Source organism: Halichoerus grypus, chromosome 5 (genome assembly GCF_964656455.1).
Source record: "Halichoerus grypus chromosome 5, mHalGry1.hap1.1, whole genome shotgun sequence".
In the NCBI taxonomy this organism is placed as follows: domain Eukaryota; kingdom Metazoa; phylum Chordata; class Mammalia; order Carnivora; family Phocidae; genus Halichoerus; species Halichoerus grypus.
Genome location: NC_135716.1, coordinates 144,187,330 through 144,205,735, shown reverse-complemented (window position 1 = coordinate 144,205,735; position 18,406 = coordinate 144,187,330). Strand labels below are relative to the sequence as shown.

At 39.0% G+C, this 18,406-nt stretch overlaps 1 protein-coding gene across 3 annotated transcripts in view; it reads right to left on the bottom strand.

Annotated features, from left to right (window-relative positions):
* Positions 1-18,406, bottom strand: part of USP24 (ubiquitin specific peptidase 24) — a 134,203-nt gene that overhangs the window by 76,383 nt on the left and 39,414 nt on the right. For all 3 annotated transcript variants that reach the window (XR_013448171.1, XM_078073094.1, XM_078073095.1), the window contains exons 6-17: positions 17,930-17,965; positions 17,504-17,569; positions 13,963-14,028; positions 11,079-11,153; positions 10,348-10,506; positions 9,077-9,191; positions 8,775-8,878; positions 6,530-6,637; positions 6,251-6,346; positions 6,005-6,166; positions 5,763-5,810; positions 322-429 (exon numbers count right to left, since the gene is read on the bottom strand). Coding sequence is in view for 2 of the 3 variants with exons in the window: in XM_078073094.1 (XP_077929220.1) it covers positions 322-429; positions 5,763-5,810; positions 6,005-6,166; positions 6,251-6,346; positions 6,530-6,637; positions 8,775-8,878; positions 9,077-9,191; positions 10,348-10,506; positions 11,079-11,153; positions 13,963-14,028; positions 17,504-17,569; positions 17,930-17,965 (1,143 nt within the window). In the remaining variant the exon portion in view is untranslated. The remainder of the gene's footprint in view (positions 1-321; positions 430-5,762; positions 5,811-6,004; positions 6,167-6,250; positions 6,347-6,529; positions 6,638-8,774; positions 8,879-9,076; positions 9,192-10,347; positions 10,507-11,078; positions 11,154-13,962; positions 14,029-17,503; positions 17,570-17,929; positions 17,966-18,406) is intronic.

Sequence of the window (18,406 nt, the reverse complement as noted above, 5' to 3'; positions counted from 1 at the left end):
AATCTTCCTGAGATCAAATGCCTTTACATCTTTCCAAACGCATTTCCAAAATACCATTCTAACTTTTAAAAACTGGCGTAATCATTTCAATAAATTAAGGAAATAAAAAGGAAATGAGTTCAGGATAGACCAAAAGAAAAGCTCCATCGAAATGAAAGTAGAATGATGTTTAAACTCAAGATTATTAGAGAATATAAATGAATGATATTAATCATAAAAATGTAAAACAGTGACGATAAACTCAGCAAGATCTTTAATGTTTTGTTATTCCAACAGTTGTGTATATAACTGTATAGTCATTGAACAGGGCTCTTCCCTTACCTTGTCTTGCTTTTGATAGGTCTGTTTTATAAACGAGCGGGTGATCTCGTGAAGCTGACGCAAAGCCGGCACCACCCATACAAACTGGGGATTATTGAGCTGAGATGACTAGAGTTAAAAAGAAGTTACATCAGTTAAAGCTAGAAATAAATGGCAGGCTAAATTTATTAGCTATAAAAATTTCCCAAGTCAATTAGGTTTTATGGCTACACATTCTATTATTTTTCTCTTCACACTGGCTCACTTAGAGCTCATCTCCATGCATTCATAATTCAGTCTTCAACTTCTTATTCTGCATGCAATTTCCTAAGGCCAAGAACTGCAAACAGGAGTGGATGTGAAGTGACAGTAAATGTATAGGGGTACATCAGCAAAAAACAGACAAGGAATTAGCAACTTCAGAGGATAGATTAAGTAGCACAGGCTGCTAGGACATGTTGGAATGAAATAAACTGATGGTCAAAATTTACCTTGGATAATACTGAGCTGGCTGATAAGTGGTATAAAAATATGATTTTCTATAATTATGTGATTAAGATACCAATGATATGATCAAGATACCAATAATGGTCTAAATATTAAAGAAAATACTCATGATCTTCTTGTACGTCCTAGTTAAAACAATTTTGCAAGAGAGAATTCTATTTTTATTAATTATTACAGCCACTATACATTTATACCTTATATTTTTCATAACACTTTCAAATGTTATTTCTGAAACTGGTACACGACAATCCAGATCTTTCATAGTACATATCTGAAAAGTCTGACGTTCGTGAAATAATCTTTAAAAGAACTGCTCTTTAATACATAGCATCTTTCTAACTAAGACATTTATAAAATTTGGAAGACTGTCCGTTTAACACTATTAATCAAATTATCGATTAAGTCTCTAAAAAACTGAGTAGAAGTTTTAAGTCCTTAGCCTTTACTTTAAAGGCTGAATTTTGCTTTTGTTTTTAAAGCCTTCTTCCTTCTTCCCAAGTGTTTCTGTAAGATGAAGACCTTTACAAGGTGGAAAATACTTTTGAAAAATATACTTTCTGTCTCTGGCAGGAAAACATCGTATTACCGAATATGTATATTCGAGAGAGCTATTGCCAAAAACCATACTGGTTTTCTTGAGGATTAGCCAATCAATCAGCAAATACCGTATTTCCTGGATTCTAAGATACAGGTTTTATAAATTTCAACATTTCTGAAATTGACACTTCTTACAATTGTCAAAAGTAACTTAGCAGCCACTAGGTATAGGAGTAAATTTTGACATAGCTGTCCTTACCTGAGTACATGTACCCTTAGCTGCATATGAAAGGTATTTGTTCATCTACCTGTCGTTTTAGCTGTGACTTTGTTTATATAGCACCAAACAAGGATGGCTTTTTAACTTAAATTTAGATCATGGATTTGTTACTTAAAACTCTTATCAAAAAGATGGCACTATGATGTAACACTGACTAGCCTGTTGTGTCTGTCAACTCAATTAAAAGCAAAGAAAACTGCCAGTGGTCTCAATCTAAAGCATTTCTCATAGCCGGGAGATTTTGGTGTGACAGACTCAGACGCTGTAAAGGGCTTTGTCACCCAGCACTAAATGTCTCTGTCCAAAGGTGCACCCATAATTCGAGAGAAGCCGTTCATCCTGTAGTATACACAATGCAACTCAATTAAGGAAAAAAAGCAGCTTGAGTTTTACAAAAAAGGACAAGGACACAAAATCCCATATTCTTTCACATGCCTCAAAATTATACAGTCACTCTTAGAGATTTCAGCGGTCAAAATCACTACTCTAGATAATGAAAAGCACTGTGCCAGTGAAGCTCTGCATACTGGTCAAAAAGAGGCTTACATTCAGACTCTGAGTGGGAATTTAAACAAATGAATGGTAAAACTAGAATGTGCAATTTCTTTTTTTCTCCCCTGCAAACTTATTAGGTCTGTGATGCAGGTTGCAATCACGGGCATCTTAGAATCAGAGAAATAAGGTATATATTAAAGGCCAACTATTTGCAAGACTACCTACATATTGCAGCTAAAATATAAAAGTTGCAAAATGACAAAGAATAAAACTCTAAGGGCTTAAGTCCAAACTGATACCTACCAAAAGGATTATAAACATTAGGATATAAATATGAACCCTTCAGCAAATAATCGGATATATTAAAAAAGCATCATTATGACAGACTAAGTCAATTATGGCTAGAATATTTTTATTTAATATAGAAAATCATCCTTTGAAAGTCGCTCACTATTCAATAAAATTAAGGAAATCATATAAAATCGGAATTCAAAATGTATTTCTGATATAATCTTCCTAGAGTTTATTAGCGAACAGAAAAGATGTTATTTAATTGTATCTATGACACTATGTTGCTAAGTTACAAGAAAAATTTAATGATTTTTCTCCAGTTACCAAAGGGGCAAGAGACTATGGTGAACAATTACAATGAGCATATTTGATAATGCCTGGTAATGGAGCTGAGGTTTCACAAGGAGGAGGTTAACAGTATGTCCAAAGTAGATAATCAATGTTAGATGAAGCCTCAGAGGTCAGTTGGTGCAGCCTGCAAACCTACGCCTAAATCCTCACTCACGTCTGTTAAATGACTGTTCTCCTAGTGTCTCCTGCAATGAGGAACTCAGGAGGCAGTGCATTCGATGGCAGACTGCTCTCACAGAAAATGCGCTGCCCTCTCATACTGAAACAGGCCTCCCGTGACTTCTTGGGAGGAATCAAACTTCTCTATCACAATCTAAGTCTCTGAAGAACACGTTCATATGCTTTCTTGAATTCTCTTCTCAAAGCTGAACATCCCCACGTTCTCATCTATCTTATTTTTCCAGGCCTAGCCATTTATCTAGATTTGAAGTACCAATTTTTGCACAGGAGGGCATTTTTGAAAAAAAGTATTTCCTCCCGTGCTAACCACATCACTGGGAGACTGCACTGAGGACATCTTGCTACTTTTGCTTTCAATTACACGTTTTAGCAAGCAGAGGCCACTGCACTCTGGGTAAGTAATGATTTTAGTGTCCTCAACAGGGTGAAGGGGAGGAATGAAAGGAAGGGACGGGCATCTACTTAGAAGCTGCCAGGCGCTGGGCCAGGGGAGACCTTGAGAGAATGACTTAGGGAATACACCAATACCACTACTTGAGTAAAAATGACTTTTTTGGTTTAGTACATTTTTTTTTTTTGGATGAGTACATTTAAAATTTTTAATTGAAGGAAAAAAGAAGTGAAATAAGAGGGAGAGGGTTGGGGGTAAACAGTGGAAGGTATAAAGGAAGCAAAGGAAAGAGGACCAAGGGAGCCAAGGGTATCCTGGCAGAATCTACAGAAATAAAGTTAAGAAATAAAGGGCAGACTTTCTGAACACAACAGTGGAATTTGGGAATTTTAAGAGTGTGAAAAGCAGAGGGAAGGGGAATCAGTTGGGGGGAAGAGAGGTAGCTCAGGGTGGGAGGGGAGTAAGAGGTGGGTGATCTTGTCTTACCCTTTGCTTAGTTTCTGTGTAGCCTGGCAGGGAGACATAATCCCCAGTCAGCCCACCTTGCTGCCTGGCAGGAAAGGGCATAGCATAGAAAAACACCTTTAGTGGCAGGATATAACTCACCCCCCTGCCTGGAGTCATATCCAGGGGGCTCTGATCTTCCCACTGCCCCCCTCAGCCGTGTGTACTTTCAGAGAGTATCTGCAAGAGCACTTAGTTCACTAGGAAGTGCTATATAAATGCAAGGTACTGTTATTTGGAACGAAATAATGGTCCATCAGAATTTCTGTACTGGGAGCAGTGGGAGATTAAAAAAAAAAAAAAAAAGGAAGAGTACTCCTTTCAAGTATCATGAAATGACTCCAAAAATTGCCCTGCTGCTCTTTGAGTTCTGTCATAAAACAACAGGCATGAATGAAGTGACTGCAGAGAGGCAGTGAAGACGCAGGGATGCTGCTGACCTGACCAGGAGAGCTAAGTAACGCTGAGCCTGAGCTGCAGCAAGGAAGGAACAGACAGTGGGAAGGGGTTTCTGCTTTCAAAAGCCATTTCCCTGGAGGGAGGGAACAGTCTCTTCGGCGTGGACCCCTCACATTTATAAAGAAACGTATCTATTCCTGAGAAGAAAAGACCATTTTTCGATAGATACCCTTTTCCTCTTGCTATCACTACTGAAGGATCTAAACTCCTTACAGAACTCTGGATGAGGTCCAAGTGAAAGGCAGAGGCTGCAATAAATTATCCAAACTGCTGGGCTGAGAAAACTGGAAAAATGCGAACTGGATCTGAGGATGACAGCAATGCTGCTGAATTAAAGGAAAGATTTCTCATAACCTGGGCATCATCAGCTCCAGTCTGTGACTTTTTGAAAATCTCTAAAGCTAGATTTTATGTAGAAAATTCACCTGACCAAATTTCAGTGTCAGAAATATAAAACACAAAGTTCTTACGTGTCCTCAACTAAACCTGATGACCACATAGAACTTAATAAAAGCCCACTGAATCACCACAGCCTTGTAACAAGAGCTAAGAGTCCCTGAATACACCAATGAAAATTAGCAGTATTCAAGATCCTTTAAAGAAATACTTCCTTATGAAAGCCAAGAAAAATGTTTAACCAATGAAATTACTAAGCCCCTGGCTATTCACCAAAACCTTTTCTTATGTTACAGTAAGATGAGATCCCTCCCGCTACAAGGCTCTCCGTTTGGCCTGGGCAACCTGAGGGCCTCGGCTGGACGAGCGCAGTGCTCTGGTCAGGGCTGCGGCAACAGGGGATATGGCTCCAGGGAGTGGCCCTGTGATCAGCCCCCTCGAGCCCGGGCTGGATGCTGAAGCACTGGAGCGACAGGAGAGCTACAGTCCTCACTGCTTACTCTGGTAACCATGCTTTCAAAGGGTGGCCCCTAAGTCCCCTGCAGCCTAGAGGCCAGAGCCCTGAGCAGGGAAGGGCTCCCACAGCAGTCACTACCCAAGACCACCTCCTGGCATCAGACCCCAGCAGCAGGACTCACTAAGGAATTTCTTTATGTACACCTCTGAACCAGGCACCTGAAAAACGACGGCATGCCAGCACTGCATGACCCTCTTTCTTCCCTTCTCTCTTTCTTCTTACTCTATGAGGGTTCCTCCATTTCTCCCTCATGGCAGAAAAATAGGCATGATACTTTATGCAGAATCCACTGTACTTATTAAAGCTGTGCAGACTTTGCATTTATTTTACAAAAGAAAAAACTAAGTTAAAGGTCTTATAATTTTATGGAAACAATATAATGAAACTACTCTGTGAATGTGACCTTGGATTCGTGAATATTTAAACAGCAGTTTCTATCTGAACATTACTCAAAGAGACACAAAAAGAGATTATCTTAAAATTATGATATCACTTATTAAAAGAAATTATTAAATTAGTATACCTTTTAGGCGGTTCCATCTGCAAATTCTTACCTTGAATCCATCCTTCTTGTTTTTTTCCAAACCTGACCATTCTCCAGGCTGAAATTAATTTTAAGAGAAATATAAGTGACTTGGTAAAAGCAGTACCTATAATTTCCCAATCTTGGACTCTAAGACAAGAGTTTCCAGGTAGGACATTTAATTTAATTTACATAATAGGGTAAGAAAATTAGTTGGCTCTAATTACAATACTATGGCTCTGACAACAAAACTAGACCAAAGATAAAACCGACCCTTTTAATATCTTCGATGCACTTAATGATGTAGCTCCTCTTGATTGCTTCTTTCACAGCATACGCGTCACTAAGGATTGTCAGGTGCTCCTCCAAGGCTTGCTGAATAAGGCCACTGGGCAGGGTTGGAAGATGCGCCAGTTCCCAGAGTACATCTAACACCTGCAATAATGCCACACAAGATGAGCCAGCCCATACACCAGTCAGACCACATTGTAGCTGGAAAGATTAATTTGATTCTCCTGCCTTTCCAGAAGTAGTCTCAAAGCGAGCTTCCCGGCCTATTCGTCCAATCAGACTCAACAGCTTCTGTCTTACCCGATCGCTTTCAGTCTCCCAGCTCTGGGGAACAGAAAAGACAAGACAATCCAATTTTATCAAATGGGCAAAATATGCAGAAACTTTACACTTGAGCTAAAATGGTTTAACAAAGTAAGAAGAGTTACTTAACTTAAAGGGGGGAGACCTCAAAATGAGCTTCTTTTAGAAAAACTTAAAAGCAACTGCAGTTCTCTGGACACTTACCTTCTGGATGAGAACGAACAGATGATTAAGCTGATCTGAATTAAATTTGACAGCTGCTGCAGCAATAATAGTATGGATATTCTCGATCACAGTAGATGATTGTCCTGACTGGAAAAGGAGACAGTGGTCCCGGGAAAGTTACGTCCTGCAACTTGGAAAGACCCTCACACTTCTCCCCAGCAACTGACAGAGCCAAAGTAAAACAGCAACAAGATAGCCTGATCAGCATTCACTTGCATGATAACACTGGCGAAACTACAGGAAGCAACCATTGTTAATGGCCATCAGTTGGCCTTGTATAAATTTCTAGCAGCATTAAATCTTTAAAAAGATGAGAGTAAAGTTCTTCATCTGATATATGCATTTCAAGAGGAAAGCGAAATATTTTCAACTGGCTAATAAAGCTTTGAACTGAGTACAGAACAAACATATTTGCTTCCAGCACTTTATAAATGAGCTTGAGGGCCGCAGCTGAGAGTACCAACTACCTTATTTTTTATTTCGCTCCTAGATACTTTATAATTTCAATTAATATTAATTTATCCCATGGCCAGTGAATCTCTGCTTCAGTGATGTAGGCCGTGGTCGACTTTATGGTCAAAATTCACTCTATAACCTCAAACATGACTCCATCATGCCTCACTGCATACCATGTGAAGGAATTGAAAGGCAGAGACTTTTCTAGATTCAATTCTACAAGAATCTGCTCAGTATCTACTATATACATATATTCACCGAATGTAGCAGGGATATACAATATCTATTTCATGGCCTCTAATCTTCAACCTTCTGTGGATTCAAAACTCACTCACAAAACAACATTATATGGAGTATTCAACTACAGTTGACATGGGAAGCAAGATTTATGGGAAGCAAGATTTATAGGCCCCAGGACTGTTTTCTTTCAGTCCTGCACCTAACTTTCTATAGTCTGCTTTCTGCTGCTAGGCTGGGAGCCTGCGAATTGCATTTCCTCTCCTGGCTATGCTCCCGTGATCTTCTGCCCATGGGAGGCACTGCTGGGAGATGAGAAGGGAAGAGGAAGAAAGAAGTGTTGGTTCGTGCTCAGGGAGTGGATGCGGGTGCTGGCATCGGTGGCAGCAAGGGAGAAGCCCTGGTGGCCGGGCCACCTCTTTGGCACCCCAGCATGTGCCATGAAAGCACCTCCCAAAGCCGCTTCCTTTCCTTGGACTTCAGATGCCCCTTTCCCCATTCTGTTCCTCCAGCATTCCTACTTCTCTCTTTTGCTCTTCCACCCCAGCAAGGCCTTTGTAAACAAGCCCCTGTACCCAATTCCCTCTGAAATACCTAGTACAGCGTCTATTTCCTGACTAGGTTCTGAGTGATACAGTGACTAAAAGGGTATAGTCAAGGTGAGCTCCAGGCCTCCTTGTGGCTTAGCAGCTAGATGAAGGCTAATACCATTACTGAAATAGCCTGGAAAATGACTAGGTGCTGACACACTGAATTTGAGATGCCTACGAGATGGCATGCAGGAAGGCGCAATAGTTATGCGTCTAGGTACACGGCACTGGAGTGCCAAGAGGTCTGAATGGCGAACGCAGTTCTGAGTGTCAGAGGCATCCAAACACACTCCAAGCCCCAGGAGGGGAGGCACTGCCCCCCGGGGGGGTTACAGACTGAGGAAAGGGCTAAGGCGTGAAAGAAACTAGTATCTACAAAGAAGAAGAGAATAAACAAGTTAGTAAAGGAGACTTACAGAGGGTGCCAGGAAAGTGGGGGGGAAATGAGTCCAACGGCCTAGTAACAAACCGAAGGAAAAGAAAAGGCAGGGGCGTGGCCGATTCTGTGGCGGCCGCGGGGAGTCCTGGTGAGATGCGGTCTGGGAACTCAAGTAAGTAGGACTCTTATCCTCACGTAACAACCCAACAGGAAAAACTCATCCATGAAAACTGATAAGCAAACGGTGAAAAGAACATGAGACTGGCAAACAAGAGACACACTGTCCTAGCGCTGCTGGGGAGCCTGCGGGACAGCTTTTCATTGTGTTAACCTGGAAACGAGAAGACTAGACGCGCTCAGTCGTTCCACATCTTCTGAGCAGCGCAAGCCTTTCTCACATACACAACCCTGACAGAAGCCCCAAGCGGGTAAGCAGATCTGAGTAGAGCTGCTGTGGCTAAAGCAAGATAGAAGCTCCATCTCCCTGCTCGTTCACCACCCTTCTCCCTCTCCTTCTGCCAGAAATACCGGAAAAAGGCAAAATTAATTCTGATCAACTTACCTGTATCTTCCAAATTTTAGTGAGCTCATCTAAAGACAATTTACTGCCCAAGAGTTCAATAATCCCCTTTATACGATCACAGTATTGGGCTTGGTCTATGTTGCCTAAGAGAAAAGACACCCAAGAGGCAGATAGATACAGTGAACGCTGACTTTCTAAATACGATTCTATTAATTCAAAGCAACAGGAACTTGCAACAACATTTAAAGGCTAATACAGTCAAAGCAACATTTTCTTACCTTTAGTACAAAAATACATTATTTATAATTATGTTAGGAAATATTTTTTTTAAAGCAACTTACCTTCCAATGCAATTGACAGAACTGAGTTTTCAACCAGCCAATCTAACAATCTGTCTGTATCTATAGCATTCTTCACAGATTTGGATAAAGTGCTATCTTCTATTAGTTTGGTTACCTAAAAAGACAGGATTATTGTGAATGACTAGTGCAAGTATGCATAAACAAAACCTACATATATATGTATACATATCCTGTGACTTACACAGTGTTCCAATGTGGTCTGATCATTAGCCAAAATGTACTGAAGGCCAGTTGCTGTAGTAAGTTAACAGACTACTTATTCCTGATGTCTCTTTAAAAAGAACACGGAGCCAAGAATGGCACTCCCTGGATGGCTCGGGGAAGAGCATCTGACCAAACTTCCACCTTCGCACATCCTTCAAATTCTATACTTGGGACCAGAGAGAAAGTGCCAGTCCCTCCCTGGTAATGGGACCCTCTATGGCCATGATGTCTACCCCACAAAAAATGTCACTCTGTAGGAAGAGAGAAAGCAAAGCCAACGCGTTCAGAAAAGCAGGGACAAGACTTGGACAGAGTCCTGGCAGTGGTCAGGTCTCCAATTCTAGTTGTTCCTGCTGCCCACACGTGTCCCTGCCCTTACATGGTCTGGCTAGTCAATCCTTCATTCATGTCAAACAGCCCAGCCTTCCTCCATTTAATTCCTCTTTTGGCCCCAGATGGGTTCACAACGAGTGTATTCCACTTGCAGTAAAGAATCCTAATTAATACAGAACTTCAGGAAAAATGACTAAGTTCTGGAGTTATGACTGAACTATACCAGCCCCACCTATACTCACCAAAACCAACTATGTTTGGAAGAAGTTTAGGAAGCTATAGGAAAATATTTCCAGCATTTTGCTTAGATCGTCATAGTTGTCGTCTTTTTTGTTTTTGTCCCAACCCCAGTTAGAACATTTGGTTTAAGAAAACACCTATCTGAAATATAACAAAAGGAAGTATACCCCTAGGGTAAAAAGTAAATCTCAAATGGTCTATTCCAAGGAATTATGTTCTAGGAAATTTCATAAAAACACAACTATTTCAAATATTTCAGAGAATGAATTTTGAATGGAACACATATAAAAAGATCACATTAACAATTATAACCCTATATACCATTTTATATATAATCATTGTTCTCTTTTTTGTATGATTACAAGAAACCATTCTTCTTCACTTCCCAACATTTTTATATTAATGACCATAAGTTTTGGCAGAGCTTAAAGAGTCTGTGCTTTAAGTCTTCTAGAAGCAAATATAAAACTTACTTCTTTGAGGGAATTCATTTTAGCGCTAAAATGGGGTGATTTCAGCATGCGCAGTAGGATGTCTAACCGAAGGTCATCCACCACGGTCACCAGATCCGGTTGGAAACGCATGCAGAGTAACTTGATGGCAGACAAGAGCTCAGGGATGCTAACCAATCTCTTTTATTAAAAGCACAAACAAAAAAGGAACCATGAAAACATTTTGATCCTAATTCTTAAAACACACACAGGAATATAGGACGTTTTCAACAGCAATGGTTTGGTGATATCTGATACTCCATATGGTCAATTAACTAGTTTGCTTTTAAACAAAAGTTAGCACACAGGTGAGCAAAAGGAAGGGTCCTGTGAGAATTTCATGGTCAACAAAATAAATCATGTTAAATGTTAAAATTGCTTTAAACAACTTTGGATAAGCTTGTAGTATCGAATTATTTTAAAGCTTCTTCAATGCTATACCAATTATAATACTATCTAAATCAACATGTAAGTAAAATTCTGAATAGTATCAGTTACTGAGAACCCTAAATTCACTCTATTGGTAAGATTTAACGCCAACTTGGTGCTTCAGAAAAAGCACCTGTTGGTTTGACAATGTATAATTAATTTGATGCGAGTAGTGTGTGACCAGAATCCAAAGAATAATGGTGTGTGAACCTCGCCCCAGGTCCTGGCTGTGCTTCCACGGACGAACAGGCACTGGGGCCTACCTGGCTGGAGACAGGATTTACCTTGTCTTTGAGGTCCTTCTCCTCCACACTCCGCACATCCTGGATCGTAGTAAGGATGACCGGGTCTAGCATCGGCTGCAGAACAAAAGTACTGCACTTAATAAAGACTCCTGATGCTGCTCCAGAACTAGAGAGGAGACACTTCTTCATTCACATTTCACAAAGGAGAAAGTGCAATGCAAAGATCTCAATTCCGGTATCAGCTGCCATAGCTAGCTACTACCATCCTAAGTAGGCCCTCAAGGGACTCCATGCCCCAGCTCCTTCAATACCATGTGGGTGCAGTCCCTGTCACTGCTATCTTAGAAGGGTCCTTTTATTTTTTAAAATATGTTTTATTAAATTTTTTTTTGTTTTTGCCAATACAAGTTTGATGTTTCTTTTTTTCCCTTCAAATTTTTATTTAAATTCTAGTTAGTTAACATACAGTACACTATTGGCTTCAGGAGTAGAATTCAGGGATTCTTTTTTTTTTTTTTTAGATTTTATTTATTTATAAACTTGAGGGAGTGAGAGAAAGTGAACGCAAGCAGGGGAGTGGCAGAGGGAGCAGGAAATGCAGGCTCCCCACTGAGCAGGAAGCCTGACACGGAGCTCAATCCCAGGACCCCAGGATCATGACCTGAGCCAAAGGCAGACTCTTAACCCACTGAGCCACCCAGGAACCCCAGAATTCAGTGATTCTTATAAGGGTCTTTTTTTTTTTTTTTAAGGATTTTACTTATTTGTAATAGAGAGAGAGCACAAGCAGGGGGAGTGGCAGGCAGAGGGAGAAGCAGGCTCCCTGCTGAGCAAGGAGCCTGATGTGGGACTCGATCCCAGGACCCTGGGATCATGACCTGAGCCGAAGGCGACACTTAACCGACTGAGCCACCCAGGCATCCCTCATAAGGGTCTTTTTAAAGAGCAACCAAAGACACATAAACTAAAACATGAAGCATGAGTAGGTATTATTTTTGTAATAAAGTAAATATTTTGCATTTGATTTTAACAAATTAATATAAGCACGGAGCACAAAAAATGTGCTGCAATATGCACTATTTTTGTGTGCTGATCTCTAGAGGAGACTCATACAACACAATGCTCCAGAATCGTAGTAGTATCAAATAACTGACTCTAAATATTACGTGAGAAGTAGGAAAATATTAGCTAGGTATAAATGCTCACTTCCATCTAAGTAAAATAATTTTTAAAACTTATCTGGTGACAAGAGAAGATAGACAATATTTGGCTGTCAAGGCCAAGAAGGAATTAGCAATGAATTAAAATGACATCAGACAATTATCCAAATAGAATCTCTTCCTTTCTACTCATGCCCATTGTACAGTGAGGACTGGGGGCTGTTAGGGTAAGAGGCAAGCACACCGTTCTCATCAGCAGCACCAGCCCTGCTTACTTCCCACTGTGGCTGAGACAGCATGATCACCATTTTACAGACAAGGAAGCCGAGCCACAGACGTTACATATGTCTTCCAAAGTCACAGAAGTAGCAAGTAGTAGAGACAATTGTTAATTTATGTCAAGTAATAGGATGTGAATATGGTATGAGAATAAATTCATGGCATGAATATATTCTTGAATAAATGTAAGGTTGGACAGACTGAAATAATTAAAGTTAAATATGCTATGGTTGGAAATTCAATACTTTTTTATTCTTTTTATAAAACTCTAAAATTCTAAAAATTCTATCAAACCTAGAATTTCTAAAGAATTTAATATTAATTAGTAGCTGGGATATTTATGCTAAATCTCTTTCCAACAGAGCAATGCATGGGTAAAGAGTGTTTAAAAATCCAATCCTGGCTCTGATTATTAAAAAGCCAAGTATTAAATTATTAATAATTATATTAAATTATTAAAAAGTCAAATGATTTTGCCTCTTACATCTTACCTTAGTGTCTTAGTGTTTCAACTACAAAACTAATGATTGTATGTTTAATAAGCTGAAAGAACACTAAATGTTTTTAAAGAACTTAATATCCAGAATGAAGAAATATATAAATAGCCATCTGATTTCATTTAAAAATCTTGGATTTCTTTGACATTTAAAGAAAGCATGTAACGCTTAAAAATGGTAGAAATTTCCAGAACCTAATAAAACAAATCCTATCTCCCTTGTTAAAATGGCCCTAAGTAAATGAGATATTAACAAGAAGGAACAGTGCATACAAACACATTGCTTCCAAAGGACACGATGCTTTCAAAGCCATTTATAGTGACTTAAAAAAAAATCTCTGTGAAAGTTACAGGTTTCACAGACCTATTTACAAAGAAAATAAAAAATGAAGATATTTAAAAGTGACACTTCATTCAGTAAAACTTGTTAACTGAAATGGAAAGGAAACAAGAAAGTACAACAGGCCTTAAGCATTAGAAAATGGACACACCCAGCTTCGACTATGCGATGACCTGTTGACTTACAATCTGCAGTGGCAGGAAATTAGACAAGATGTGCCATTAGGCTGCTATTCAGTAGTCACTTGGCTAGTAAGTAAGCCCAGTGGGTTGCTCAACACTGCTCTAATTTAATACGTAATGGCACCAAATCCTTAAACAATCCTGTGAAGGGGGTTGGGATATATGCCGCCTATTTTACAGATAAGGAAATAAAAATACATGTAATTGTATATAAATTATATTTGATCAAAGAATAAATTGAAAAGGTAAAGAATCTTCTTAAATATTAGGGGTCTCCTATACCTTAAATTATTAATTATTTTTTAGTTAGCTTCTGATAATATTTTTACTAGAAGAATAGCTAATCTGAAAAAAAGAAGTTACTCTGGATGAGGCACAATTCTGAACAACCTGATAAAAAGATAATGATGACTGCTGGTGTGTCTTAGGTCACCTTCTGAGTAAGTGTAAAGTGGCCTCATCTTACCTGAACCACCGAGGAATTGAGGTACTCTGCACACACCCCTAAGGGCTGCACCAATGCTGAGACTGCCTGAAAACAAGGACAGTGCAAGTTAGACATCAATGCGAGAGGGTTTTTTCCTTTCGGCATTTAACAAATCGCTTTTAATATATCAGAGACAATTTGAAATGTCTTGATCAAGTCATGAATGAACGACTAGACAAACCATTCTCCTGGATAGGAAGAACTGATATAAAGATGTCAATCCATTTAAACTGTTATAGAAATTTAATGTAATTTAAATCATAATATGCCAATAAAACTTTGGAGGACTGGATGAAAGATTTTTAAAGTTCATATCACAGAATACTAAAAATTTTTATTTGAACAAGGACAGAATAGTTGAAGAAATGTGTCTTCAACAAAAATCATCAAAAACTTCCATGAAGAAAATTATAAACCTTTACCAAAATACATAAAAGAAGGCCCAAATAAACAAGGAGATACCATGTTCTTGGATGGAAAGGACCAGTACTGCAATTTTCCACACTGACTTAAAAACTTAACACAATTCCAAACATGATCTCAGTGGGATTTTCTGCAGGACAACCTGACGTGTTGACTATATTCAAAGAGTCCAACTATGAGAATGATCAAGAGAATCTGAGAGAGGAACAATGCTGGGCAGACTGGCGCTACCAGTGAAAACAGGGGAGCAATAGTATACAGATGGGCAAAGAATGAACAGACGAACGAATGACTCGAACAGAAGTCCAGGAACACACCTGTGGACATGTGGGGCTTTGACATGTGATAGAGACAACACATCAAAATAGTAGAGAAAACAGGGATTAGTCATTAGAGGATCTTATAACAATTAGTTATCCATCTGGAAGAAAATGAAACTGGATCTCTATCTTACGTAATATATAAAAAGAAATTCTAAATGAATTCAAGAACTAGGTATAAAAAATAAAACTGTAAAAGTATAAAATGAAAGGAGTATTTTTAAAACTTTGAGATGGGAGAACATTCCCTAAGCAAGTTAGGAAACTCTTAAGCCATTAAGGAAAAAATCTACGTAAGACGTGGAAGCTTCTGTACAGCAAAAGACACCATCAACAAAAATAAAGAGAGAAGCAAGAGACTGGAAGAAAAAATTTACAAGTACATAAAGTAGACATGGCACTTGATATGCTGAACATAAAAAGAATTCCTGAAAGTTAGCAAGACAACTCCAAAGTAACCTCAATAACTAGGTCAATTTACAGAAGAAATGCAAATAGCCAATAATCACATGATGAAATGCTCAAATTCCCAGGAAACCAGAGTCTTACAAATTAAATAATAAAATGCTATTTTTGTCCATTATAATGAAAAAATTAAAGATGGAAAATATTCAGTACTAACAAGAGAAATAGGAAAGGAGTTTATGGGAGTACAGACTGGTACAAGCTTTTTGGAAAGAGATTTAATACTATTGATTATAATTTAAGAATCTATATAGTCTTTAACCCAGAAATCCCATTTTCTAAGGATCTGTCCTTCAGAAATGGTAGCATATGCACAAAGACAAATTTATATGGGAAACTCTCTAAAGAGCAAAAACTTAGAAATAATCCAATGCCCATTAAAAAATGACGGCATCAGGGTACAACAGGTGCAGGAACAGGTGACAGCCATTAAAAACGATGATAGTGCTGACCTGGAAAGATGTCCATGATAGACTGTTAAATGAAAATATGCTACTAGGTATAGCTTGATTACAGTTCAGTTTTAAAGAGAGAAAGAGAAAGAGGGAAAGATCATGCACAGGTATATTTTACATAAGTTTAGGAAAAAGTCAGAAAGGCACTGCATTAAATGGGTAGCTATTATCTAGGAGGTGGGTATACGTGCGTGGGGGTGGTGGACAGGCAACTTTCATTCCATACTTTGTACAGGTATTTTTCACTGATGAATTGTGAATGATGTTTTTTCCCAGTATTTTTCAAATTCAAAACCACATAGATATAAATGTAAATGTAAAATGAATGCATTTACTTGTACTCAGTGGCCTGAATTTATTCTAGGACATAATCACCTCCTTAACTGGTCAGAAGGCAGGCACTTATTTTGAAATTTTAATCATGCCTGTTGGCTATAATTAGAGTCTCAATCTTTGGGAATCTTTCTCCTATGCCTGAATTTTATCATCTCCTCAAATACAACCTAAACAACATAAAATTCTGTATCAACTGCAGCAACAACATGGTTGCTCTGAAAAATGGGGAAAATCCTGGAGGAATCTTTAACCTCAAGATATTTGATAATAACGAGGGTAAGCCCAGATTCCTATATATCCACCCTTAGCCAATTTCTTCCAAGTAGGCTAGAAACTTGGGATGCTCTGTATTTTTTTTTTTTTAATAAATTAACTCTGCCAGAATTAGTGAGTGTTTTAACATTTAAAAAAAAGTGAAGCTAATCTTTGACATGGCCAATGACCTATACAGCCAGTTCTTGAGAAACAAGTAAACTGGATAAAACCCTATACCTGAATAGATTTTTTGCTTTAAAAGCTTTGTTTCTTAAATCACTACTCGTTATTTTCCCAGTCGAGTCACTTCTAACATGCTCGATCCATTCAACGGGGATCCAAATGACAGCCTAACAACCTAGTTCATGTCAGGGAAGGTAGAAGACACTCCCTGGTCAGTGTCAGCAGAAGTATTTATGAACTGGCAGACACGTGATCTTTCAGGATGAACAGTGGCAAGAAAGGGTCAGTCTCTCTCCTCAGTGTTATTCCTGCCCAAACCCAAAGATGGACCAAGGGGGTCAGCTGATTAGCCACAGTTCCTCAGGGGTAACTGCTGCTCACTCGGGCAACGGATTACCTTCTGTTCTGATCACATCACAGTAGCCAGCACTGGGCCTTATACATGGCAAGTACATGTGAGTAGTTGACTGAATAATTAACTAGAAAACAGAACAAAGTGCTCTGAGTTACAAACAGGCCAGCACTCTGTGAAAGATTAAAGACTGAGTTATTTCCCCCTTACCACAAGGTTAAACTTTTTTTGAGAAAAATGAAGTCACATAAAAAGAGAACGGTATTGCACCTGAGGGAAGAGTCTAAGCTCCTGTTATAGTTCTTTGTTATCTATGCATCACTGTGACACCAAAAAGCTTACTAACAACTTTAAGATGAAATATTTTACTTGTGCCTGGCACTGGGAACTACACTGTGATGTGAACCATGACACTGTTATGTACACATGCACTTGCCACAGACACCTGTCCTTAAAAAGCAAGGTAATCTCACATAACCCTCACAAATGAAGAGACGAATACCAGAGGCAAAGGGAAATGAAGTAAAAAAGAACAAACACCCTCCACTGAAACTGGGTTACAATTAGAGGCGAATATTGCTTTGGTTATCAGAACCGCTGAAGCTGCTCCCACAGAGATAATCTCCCACGGTAACGTTTCCCTTACTGTGTCCAGACCATGTCCCTTCGGTTACATACCAGCCCGAATAAAGTGAACTCCCACTCTGGGCACATTTAGTGGTTTAACTTACCCCAAGTTCTATATCTTCTGAATGAAGCTTGGCTTGGATTGCTGCAAATCCACCTAATTCTCCAAACTGAGGGGAAAAAAAGGCACAGATTAGTTTTAAAATGCTGTACATCAATAATTTAAGCAAAAAACAAAGGCCACCATTCTACCCTATCAACATGCTCCATATAATACTGATCTTGAGAGAGTCATCCCCAAGGATCATTCTAATGTCCTGTGATACACTGCAGGAGACGTGCTGAGTCCTAAAGCTGACGTTCATCTCTATCAACCGCATGTATGAAAAAGAGGAAGAACGACAGAATCTACCTCCTTAGGAAACAAAATTCTTATTACTCTCTCTAGCTGTCATTTACTTAAAATACCAAACTCTAGGCAATCTCATTAGAAGAAGGAAAACATGACCGTATTAATGAAAGTTGTATACCTTATTTACCAAATCCACAACCCATCCATGAGGCTCCTGTGAGAAAAGAAAACAGAAACTGAGATGGCAAGATGAGAACTTCCCCAGTAACCCTTGTATTTCTTTTAATCTCAGTCAAAAGTTAGAGAAAAAATATATGAAGATTTGAAAAATATTCCAAAGGGCTTTTCTACATGTTTCTCGACAGGAGTCTGGGCCATTACTGTATACAACTGGAGTTTGCGCGTCTGTGCTTGGACGGCACTGCTCCAGCATGGCGCATTCGTGCACTTCTGTGTCGCTGACAGCAGCTGTTCAAGCTCCCCAAGGTGCAGGATAACTTGAGTTAAATTCTCTAAGAAAATTACATTTTAGAAATTAAGAATTCCTAACCTAAGGAGTAGCAGATCCTGAATAAAGAGGTTAAGTTTCAGTCCCAGCTGTCCCACTAATTGGTGCCCTGGAGCACACACTTTCTTTTCCCTATTTTCCCTCCTT